At 41.3% G+C, this 10092-nt stretch overlaps 1 protein-coding gene across 1 annotated transcript in view; it reads left to right on the top strand.

Moving 5' to 3' along the window:
* Positions 1-10081, top strand: part of LOC128897075 (glutamine synthetase 2 cytoplasmic) — a 16425-nt gene extending 6344 nt beyond the window's left edge. The window contains exons 2-4 of the mRNA XM_054160754.1: positions 5491-5681; positions 7878-9785; positions 9837-10081. Coding sequence (XP_054016729.1) covers positions 5498-5681; positions 7878-8803 — 1110 coding nt within the window. The 5' untranslated portion in view covers positions 5491-5497 and the 3' untranslated portion in view covers positions 8804-9785; positions 9837-10081. The remainder of the gene's footprint in view (positions 1-5490; positions 5682-7877; positions 9786-9836) is intronic.
* Positions 10082-10092: the final 11 nt, after the last annotated feature.

Raw genomic sequence — 10092 nt, 5'->3', positions numbered from 1 at the left:
GAAATGGGGAAAGTGGCTCGATTTGGATGAAATTTGATATACAGGGGGTTTTGGGGTCGCTGATTCCAAATTTGAACTCAGAATTTATGTGTCCACTTTGCATACAAGTATTGCACAGTACCAGCTGGTAAAAATAGAGATGATTGTTTACAAATATTGTATTAATATCGTACGCTTAGATATGGGCATGAGGAAATCAATAATAATTTGCTTTTTGTATTTTAAACGATAAGTAATACGACTAATTTTTTGTCTCAATGTTTCATTGGTAATTGAGAATTTTCATGAACGCTGTCTGCAGTAATAAGTATTTCGATGATAACGTTATCTATAATTGGAAGTCAGCACAAGAACTCGAACGAAAATTAATGTATCTTGTAAAAATAATAGTTACATAAGAAACGACTGTCCTTTAAATACCGTACGCCATATTTTTCCCCTGACATTGATAATTCTGCTGGTATCAATAATGTTTGCATTGCAAAACGTATTGAAATCAGCCAGGGAAATTTCTATCTTAATAACGATATTCGAAATATTATTTAAGGTTTCTTACAGAGATTTATTATAGAGAAAAAAGGATTTGTAATTAATGCATAAGTGGACAATTATATATTCTGTCAAAGAAAGAGGAATGCAGCCGAGTCGATGGATTAAAAGGGGGTTAAGTTCTTAAACGAGGGATCTATAAACGTAAGCGACATTTTTATCGACAAGAATAGGTTAGTGGCACGCTTTAGCATAATATCTGGCTCACTAATAATTCATAAGCTCACGTGTTGCATGCGATCGAATTATTATTCAATCTATCATGATCTCTGTCGACGAAGTCTTCCTTTGCGCAGTGATCGATTATATCTTTCCGCAGTGGAAATATTTTCTGGCTTTAATCGCAATTTTATGCGTTCAAAAAAAAATGGCGTCGAAGTGACCCATCACGGGGTAGATAGTTTATTTGCGAAAGAATTTCCATTAGCTGAATATTTCATTTGTCGTTACTCTCTTATACAGGGTGTCCCAGAATTAGCGTAGCCTGAGACGATTTTTGAAAATTGCTGAAAACAGAAAAATATTAGCTTTCGAAGAATGTTATGCGAATGTCACGATAATTCAACGCTTATTTGAACAATTCAAAGCTGGTGAATTTTTTTTGTTAAAAATTTATTCGACTTTACATGTATACAGGGTGTCCCAGAATTAATGTAAAAACCAGAAGTGAGGGGTAGCTGAGACGATTCTGAACAACAATTTCTTTTGGAAAAATGTCGGATGGCGCTTCGTTTTTGAATTGTTAACGGAAAACTACCAACCAATCACAGCGCGCACTACTCGGACGTTGTGATTGGTCCGTAGTTTCTCGTTAATAATTCAAAAACGGAGAATCGTTCGATATTTTTGCAAAGGAAATTGTTCAGAATCGTCTTAGCTACCCCTCACTTCTGGTATTTACACTAATTCTGGAACACACTGTATAATCGTAGACACGGCCTATACAGGGTGTCCCAAAAATTTTGGAGTTCCTTGAAAGAGGTGGTTCAGGGGGTGATTTGAAACAACTTTTTCCATAACGAAAATGTTGTCCGAGGCTTCGTTGAGGAGATATTAACGGGAAACGTCGACCAATCAGAGCGCGAGGAGGCCGCGCTCCCGGACCAATCAGAGCGCGAGTATGCCGGTGGAGCGCTCGCGGTAGCGTACGCTACGCGCTAGGCGGCCGCGGTTCCCGACCAATCAGAGCGCGAGTATGCCAATGGAGCGGCCTCTGATTGGTCAATGTTTTCCGTTAATATCTCCTTAACAATACCTCGGACAACATTTTCACAAAGGAAAAAGTTGTTTCAAATCACCTCCCGAACCACCTCTTTCAATGACCTTCACTATTTTTGGGACACCCTGTAATCACGGATCTACAAATCGAAGTGAAGCGAAGATAACATGAAAACATGCCCTCATGCGACGTCACAAGATAATATTTCTACATCATTCGAGACTATTTTATTTTGTAACTAATAATTATAACAAATTATAAGTAATAATATAATGTCAGGCTAAGTATATGTTGCGATGCGGGGAAATCCGATCCAGTGAACGATACATTGTGCAAAGCAACAAAAGTAAGCGTGAGTTAACTGCTTATCACGTACAGGGTCAACATTTCGTAAGTTACGATAAACGTTGATACCTAGAAAGAGGAAACAGCGCATTTCGTTTAAACATCTCTAACGATCACTTTGTAGTAAGTGATTTAGATAGGAGGTAAGACCAGGGCCGGCGCAAGCAGCTCCGGGACCCCGGACCCGCGATCTGGGAAAATTACCGAATCAAAAGGCATCGATTTTCATTAAACCATTTACAGAATGACGACACCATTAACAGATATGGTGTGTATTATTATTATTATTATTATTATTATTATTATTATTATTAAATAATAATTATTTATTAATATCATAATAATAATAAAGTACTATTATTTAATATTCATCTTATAAAAAATATTAGGTCTAGCGGAAAGTTCTACCGTTTTTAAAACAACACAAAATAACAAATGTCTCATACCTTGAACAAATTTTGTTGAATAATATAATTTTTTTTAAATGGTCCACCCTGTACAATATGCAACAGCATTAGTAAATAAACAATTTCTCCCCACAAAGTTTAAACGTTGGACTCGGATGCGAATTCGGGGCCCTGCAAAATTTTTGAGACCCCCCCCCCCCGCCGCGCGCGCGCGAAGGGTCGCGCCGCCCCTGGGTAGGACGTTTATTACGCGAGCGTCGCGTACGCATGTAGAGACGTTGTAAATATTGTCGCGGGATAACTGGCAGGTTTATCTCTCACGTGCGGTAAATAATTTCATTTGATGTAACCCGTTCCGTACACGCAATTGAAAATGGTCTCACGGTAATTGCGGGCAACTATCCGCGGTTGTGAACCGGTTTTCGAGACCCGACTATCCTATCTATATATTCTGTTTGAACAACCAAAACATCCTCGCGAAGGTCGTTCGGCGGTAATACTCACGTAACACGTTGGTCTCCGTTGCTTGTTATCCACGTTTAATTACATAAATTGTAAACAGAAATATTCCATTTTTAACCAACTTCGAAGAAGGAGGAGGTTATTCGATTCGACATTTTTTTTTTTTTTTATGTTGGTAGTCGCATCGACTAGACAAATGCATTGTCAGCGACTCAAGAAAGACTTAATTATATCTATCGATTATTGTTTGTAAACATCCGTAACTAGACACTATTGTCTATATCGATATTAGATCCCGTTATCGTAAACATTTCATATCGGTGCCTTTCGATATGTACACAGCTTTCTTTATCCAACCCGATAAAACGTGTTTGTACAAGATAGCACTTATTTTTCTGGCCGTAAGTGTAAATATTTTCCTGTAATCGTACAACCTATATTATTCAATATACGAGTCGATATATCGCCTTGGATATCGTCTTTATCGACACCAAACTGCTTAAAGAATTAACTTAGAATTAACTTTACGGGACGGCTCGATAAGAAAGGGAACACCGTACATGGAAGGTTACATTCTATTTCAGTCGTGATCTAGAAGTAGGTCGGTGAACTATTTGCGGCGTCATAATTTATTCATGAGCTTTCGCGTCTCTACAAAAAAAAAACTTGAAAGCTGTTCTCTCTTGGGGGGAGCCTGTATCGAAAAGAGTAGAAGATGGAATATACAGACAACGGTGATGATTCGACACTCCCAGTTGCGCAGGCGCGTTGGTTTTAGATAACGGTATGAAATATTCGACATGGGACAATGAATCGTATCAAAAGGACCTAATGCAAAACGGATGAAAATGCTCCTAAAAGCTTTTGAGTATACAGTGATGAAATAGTTCATAAAAAGATACATTGAATATGTATATTCAAAGAGTGCAGGTTACGTTGTTGACGCATGCGCAGAGGGAACGAATGTCACCCAATACCTCTCTCTCTCTTTCTCGCACAGTCTTTGGACACACTTTTCAAAAATTGTGGAGGTCATTGAGAGGAATGGTTCCGGAGTTGATTTGAAACAACTTTTTCCTTTGTGAAAATGTTGTCCGAGGCTTCGTTAAGGAGATATTAACGAAAAACCCCGACCAATCAGAACGCGAGTTTGCCGGTGGAGCGCGGCCAATAGCGCGTAGCCCACGACCGCGGGCGTTCCACCGGCATACTCGCGCTCTGATTGGTCGGGGAGCGCGGCCGCCTCGCGCTCTGATTGGTCAGTGTTTTCCGTTAATATCTTCTCAACGAAGCCTCGGATAACATTTGCGCAAAAGAAAAAGTTGTTCCAAATCACCCCCCGAACCACCCCTTTCAATTTTAAACTTTCAACTTCAAGGACCTCCAACATTTTTGGGACACCCTGTATACTCAAAGTTAACCCTGTAAACGCAAAGCTTTGTTTTCGAGAAAATCGATTTTGGAAGTACGCGGGCTAAGCACACGCTTCGGCGATAGCTCTTATCTTCCTCTCGACATTTCCTTATCATATTTATACATACGCGAAACATACGAAGTTTACGATAGGAAAGTGGCATTTCTGATAGTAAATTATCGCTTTCGAATATTATGTTCGAATTTAATCCATAGAACCAAATCTCAATAATTCCGTGGAAATGGGTTTTCGAAAACAAAGCAACAGAAATAGTTTTTTTATTTCTCTTGGTAAAAAGAAAAGGTTTGTTATTCTTCGGCTGATACGATTTCTAAGGATCGTAATGGATTAAAGAAAAGTCTAACGATTGTATTGGTAGAGGGGACTTGGACTTTCAAAGCGTGTATCGTTTCAGACAGAAGTATTCCAAAAATATTCGGGAACGTCCTTCTGCTGTAAGAAATATTCGTACACGCGCGTTTGGCTTTCCGGTTAAAGACCCCTAAAAGCATTGTGTGAGTGACCGCAGACGACCGTTTGCATGCATGATCGGCGTGCACGCGAGAAACACGTGCCCGACGCATGATACCTCGTGTGCGAGCTACATAATACACGGACACACCTATCTCTCTGGTCCACCAAGAATAAATCTGGAAAATATCGTCAGCGTACCCGTGCATCACCTTAACACGTCACGGCGGCACGTTCTCAATGGTGCCAGGGACGGCTCAACTAGTGCGCGCGCACCGTTTCTAGCTTCAGGGACGTATCTAATGCTGCCGATAATTTTTTCGCAATCTCCTTTCTTTTTTAACCCACCAAACAAATTTAATTTTTGCTCCGTTTAGATGACAAAAGTTCCATTATGGTACACATTTTTTTCTATCTTTTTTTTTCAATTACAAATGAAATTAAAAAATTTTTTTTTTTTGTAATTTTGTGACAAAAGTTTGATCATGGGACAAACTTTTATCTTTTTCTTTTTACTTTTTTTTTTAATTAGAAATAATTTTTTTTTATTTTTTGGACGCCACGATAATCTCGCCCAGGGCGCCGACATTGCTGAAACCGCCACTGTCTGTATTATGTTACAGAGTCACGATGTCACGTTCCATACTGTGGGAGTCGCCTAACGCAGCCTTGGACAAGACCTTGTTGAACAGGTACTTGGATCTGCCCCAGCCGGAAGATAAAGTACAGGCGAAGTACATTTGGATCGACGGCACTGGCGAGCATTTGAGGAGCAAGACTAGGACGGTGGAATTCGTACCTAAACATCCATCGGGTTGGTAAACAATTTCCGATTATATTTCAGTAATATCGAAGCGGAAGTGAAGGATGGAGGATCGAAATTCAATTAAAATTGAAATTGAAATTGAAATTAAAATTCTCCGAAACATGTAGACGCAGATACCGCGATCGAATATATAAATGTACCGAATTTATGAATGTACAGTTGCAACGTTTCGTGAACGCGAATCGAATGACATTGACAATGACAAACGATTGATGCACACGTGCAGAATCGATCGAGTGTGCGCGCCGCCATGTTCATTATTGGCAGCCTCCCCCTCCGCTCCCATCTGGGAATATTAATATTCTTCGAGAAGAATATTTACCGCGACCACTTATCGAAGGTTGCTCTTTGTTTAACAATGAATCGCGTGCTCGAGTCGTGACTGGCTCGCAGAATGCAAAACAAATGTTCCGAACGAAATAAAACAGACTCTCGCCTAACGAATGTTGAGCGACGAGCACGAACGGGCTTTCGCCGCTTCGAGCCTTTATCATGGGGATAATGCCGGGCACGATTAGATACTTCTGTTGAACGTTGTAACAAATAACATATTAATCTCGCGAACGATGGATCGTTTCTAAACGTATTCTAGTTAATTGAATTATATATCTCGGGAAACGTGATTCGCATTACGAATTGATTCGCATACGCATTGAATATCACGTGGGTTTCGCTAACCAATCGCGTAGGTAGGTAATTAGATTCTCGTTTGACATTGTCAATATCATTTGTTTGCATTCGTGAAATGTTGCATTGTTGATGAATTAACCCTTTGACCCTGGGACGACTTGCTTGGAAGCAAAAAGGGGTATCTTACTTACCCCTGCATAGTTTTACAAATACAGGGTGTCCCAAAAATGTTGTAACACATTGAAAGGGGCGGCTCGGGGGGGTGATTTGAAACATCTTTTACCTTAGCTAAAATGTTATCCGAGGCTTCGTTGAGGAGATATTAAGAAAAGACCCCGACCAATCAGAGCGCGAGGCGGCCGCGCTCCCCGACCAACCAGAGCGCGAGTTTGCCGGTGGAGCGCGGCCAATAGCGCATAGCATACGACCGTGGGCGCTCCACTGGCATACTCGCGCTCTGGTTGGTTGCGGAGCGCCGCCGCCTCGCGCTCTGATTGGTCGACGTTTTCTGTTAATATCTCCTCAATGAAGCCCCAGACAAAATTTGGCTAAGGAAAAAGTTGTTTCAAATCACCTTCCAAACCACCCCTTTCAATGATCTCCACCATTTTCGGGACACCCTGTATATTCGTGATTTCGCACTCATAGCCACAATAGCCATAGCACCCTTTCTGTTATCGTAGTTACGGCACTGTTAACGGTCACTCTGGCTGCGTATGCGTGCTACCCTACAGTATACAGTACTAAATTAATTTCAAAATTGCACACGCTTCTGTTTGATTCTCACGTTACAAAAACCATTATGAATTAAATAAATAAACTATAGTTTCGCTAATCAAACTGCATAACAGCAATTTCGACGATTTGGTGATCGAATTCTGCAATTTTTATGATTCTGGTCCTGTGATGCAAGGTTTGGCTACCAGTTGCGCATGCGCACCGGTTGTAGCGTCAGTAAAGTATCTGATATGAACACAAAACTGGCGCCCTTGGTCGCCCCAAAAGAAAAATAGAATTATAAATGAAAATTGCAAATACTTCGTAGCATGCAATAGAGATAGGATTTGAAGTAGTTTTACAATGCACATTTTTTATAAATAAAAAGAACGGTTTTCCTGGTTTCGGCGCCAACCGTTGTTGCTATGGGATCGAACATTGTTTCCTATAGCTATGGCACTGCCCGCTCAGGTGTTATTGACGCGCATGCGCAAGTAGGAGCCGAATCTGGTAACACTGATCTCTAAAGCAGCACAAGCTTTTTCTCACTTTTCCTCTTTTGGAAGCTTGTTAAACACTACTCTATAAGATGATATAAAACCAAAATGGATGCCTAGATTTTAAAAACTTTTGAGAAATTCAGTAAGTAAAGGGTTAATTAAGACTTCATTTAATAGAGAATTTCTATTACATTTCTACTGCGGTTGTATTACATTTGCCATCTACTAGAATGCTAATTATGTCAATAAATCCTTCCTCTAATCCTCCTCTTCCTCCTTCTCCTCTTCCCCCTGAATTAAGTATCAACAATACTAAAGTATCCCTGAACATTTTCAGAATTACCAATCTGGACGTACGATGGCAGTTCCACGATGCAAGCAGATGGAGCAAACAGTGATATCTACCTTTGCCCGGTGGCGATCTACAACGACCCATTCCGTCGTGGGAACAACAAGCTGGTGCTCTGCGACACTTACCACAGCGACAAGACCCCGACAGCGTCCAACAAACGCTTCGCTGCGAACAACGCGATGGAGAGCGTGAAAGATCAAGATCCCTGGTTCGGTATCGAACAGGAGTATACCTTCTTGGACATTGATGGTAGGCCGTTGGGTTGGCCGAAGCATGGCTTCCCAGGTCCCCAGGGTCCATACTACTGTGGTGTCGGTGCAGACAAAGTGATCGGTCGCGAAATCGTCGAAGCCCACTACAGGGCTTGTCTCTACGCCGGTGTGAAGATTGCTGGCACGAACGCAGAGGTTATGCCGTCTCAGTGGGAGTTCCAGGTCGGCCCTTGCAGCGGTATATCCGCTGGGGACGACCTGTGGGTCGCTAGATTCATTCTCCATCGTGTGGCAGAGGAGTACGGTGTGATAGTCTCACTGGACCCGAAGCCTATGGAAGGCTCCTGGAACGGAGCTGGGGCCCACACGAATTTCTCCACGAAACCGATGCGCTCCGAGAACGGAATCGCTGAGATCGAGAAGGCCATCGACAAGCTGAGCAAGCAACACCTCAGGCACATCCAGGCGTACGATCCTCGTGGAGGAAAGGACAACGAGCGTCGTCTAACTGGAAAATGCGAGACCAGCAGTATACACGACTTCAGCGCCGGCGTAGCCAACCGTAACGTTAGCATTCGCATCCCTCGCGGTGTCGCCGAGGACAAGAAGGGCTACCTGGAGGACAGGAGACCCAGCAGCAACTGCGATCCTTACTCCGTCTGCGACGCCCTCGTCCGTACCTGTATTCTAAACGAGTAAACAAACACGTCTTAACGATGCTAGATAGAAAGGAGGAGCCGGTACTAAAATAGTGATCGCACCTTTGTCGAACTTGCTTTGTACAAGTTGAAAGTCTGCTAGGTAAAGTTGATATTAGAGCTCGTATATTAATGTTAATTAATATTTGTTACATTTCTCAATGTGTAAAAGTACGGCGAGCGTGCGTGAGGGCTCTGATCGATAATTTAGTACAAAAACGCGAGAAGGATGTACTTTGAGGGAAACGGAATTGATCGAGGACCAACAGTTGATACACAAAATATATATATATATATTTTCTTTTTTTTACAACGAACAGAATAAAACGATTTCGCGTCACCAATCCGTGCCAGCTTTGCGATCACCATTCAGAAACGTGCAATAGTTAGAGATTAATGAGAAATAACAAAAGTAATTTTCTCTTATCCGATATATGAATTATAAAATTGTTACGGATCGAGGAATCCGAGATTCATATTTTATATTTTTAAAGAGTGCTCTAGGAAGGTTTATTTTAGAATGTATTCCGTGCACCTAGGATTAACGCTTGTTACGTCTATTTAATTCGATAATTTCGTCGACAATAAATCTAATATCGTTCCAGGCGTTAACTAAATTAACACAGAGTAAACTTGGTATATTATACATTGCATTCCTCTAAGCGAACAGCTTGAAAGTAACGAGTCAGTCAACTGTTCTCACCTGTGTACTCGAGACCTTATCTAGAACATCTTCCAGTGATAAAAAGTCATCGGGGTGAACGCGACGAGCCTTTGGAACACCATGGAGTCGCGTCTTATCTTTTTCTTTGATACGAGTGTTCATGATTAAATTAAAGAACGCCATAAGTACGTTTCTCGAACGAATCCGATACCTCTCGCGCTACCTGAAAATACTGGAATGCCACGATCGGTTGTGTAACGTAACTGTAAGTCAATCACGAGTTTTCGCGAATGCACAAAAAAGTCCGGGAAACCGAGGCGTTCCTTCGCCGCAATTATCGTTCGTGCAATTTCTTGCGAGTGTTTGAAAGCGACCACGTCGCTCGAATCGATTACATTTAAATATCACGTGATATAATGAAACTAAAGGAAAGTTGATGTAGCATGTACATGGTGTATTTTCATATTTGTATGGTATATTTTCATATCTGTATTTTCTATGCTAACTCCTTTAATGTAATTGTATACCATGACCATTGTTGACAGTTTTGTTGGTAGTGGTTATCGTTGTTGTTATAATAATAATGATAGTAATAATAAAAGGCGATGTTTTGGACGAAGGATTTC

This window comes from Hylaeus anthracinus, unplaced genomic scaffold (assembly GCF_026225885.1).
Source record: "Hylaeus anthracinus isolate JK02 unplaced genomic scaffold, UHH_iyHylAnth1.0_haploid 11978, whole genome shotgun sequence".
NCBI classification, from domain to species: domain Eukaryota; kingdom Metazoa; phylum Arthropoda; class Insecta; order Hymenoptera; family Colletidae; genus Hylaeus; species Hylaeus anthracinus.
The sequence above is the reverse complement of the archived record's forward strand: the minus strand, read 5'-3'. Positions and strand labels throughout refer to the sequence as shown.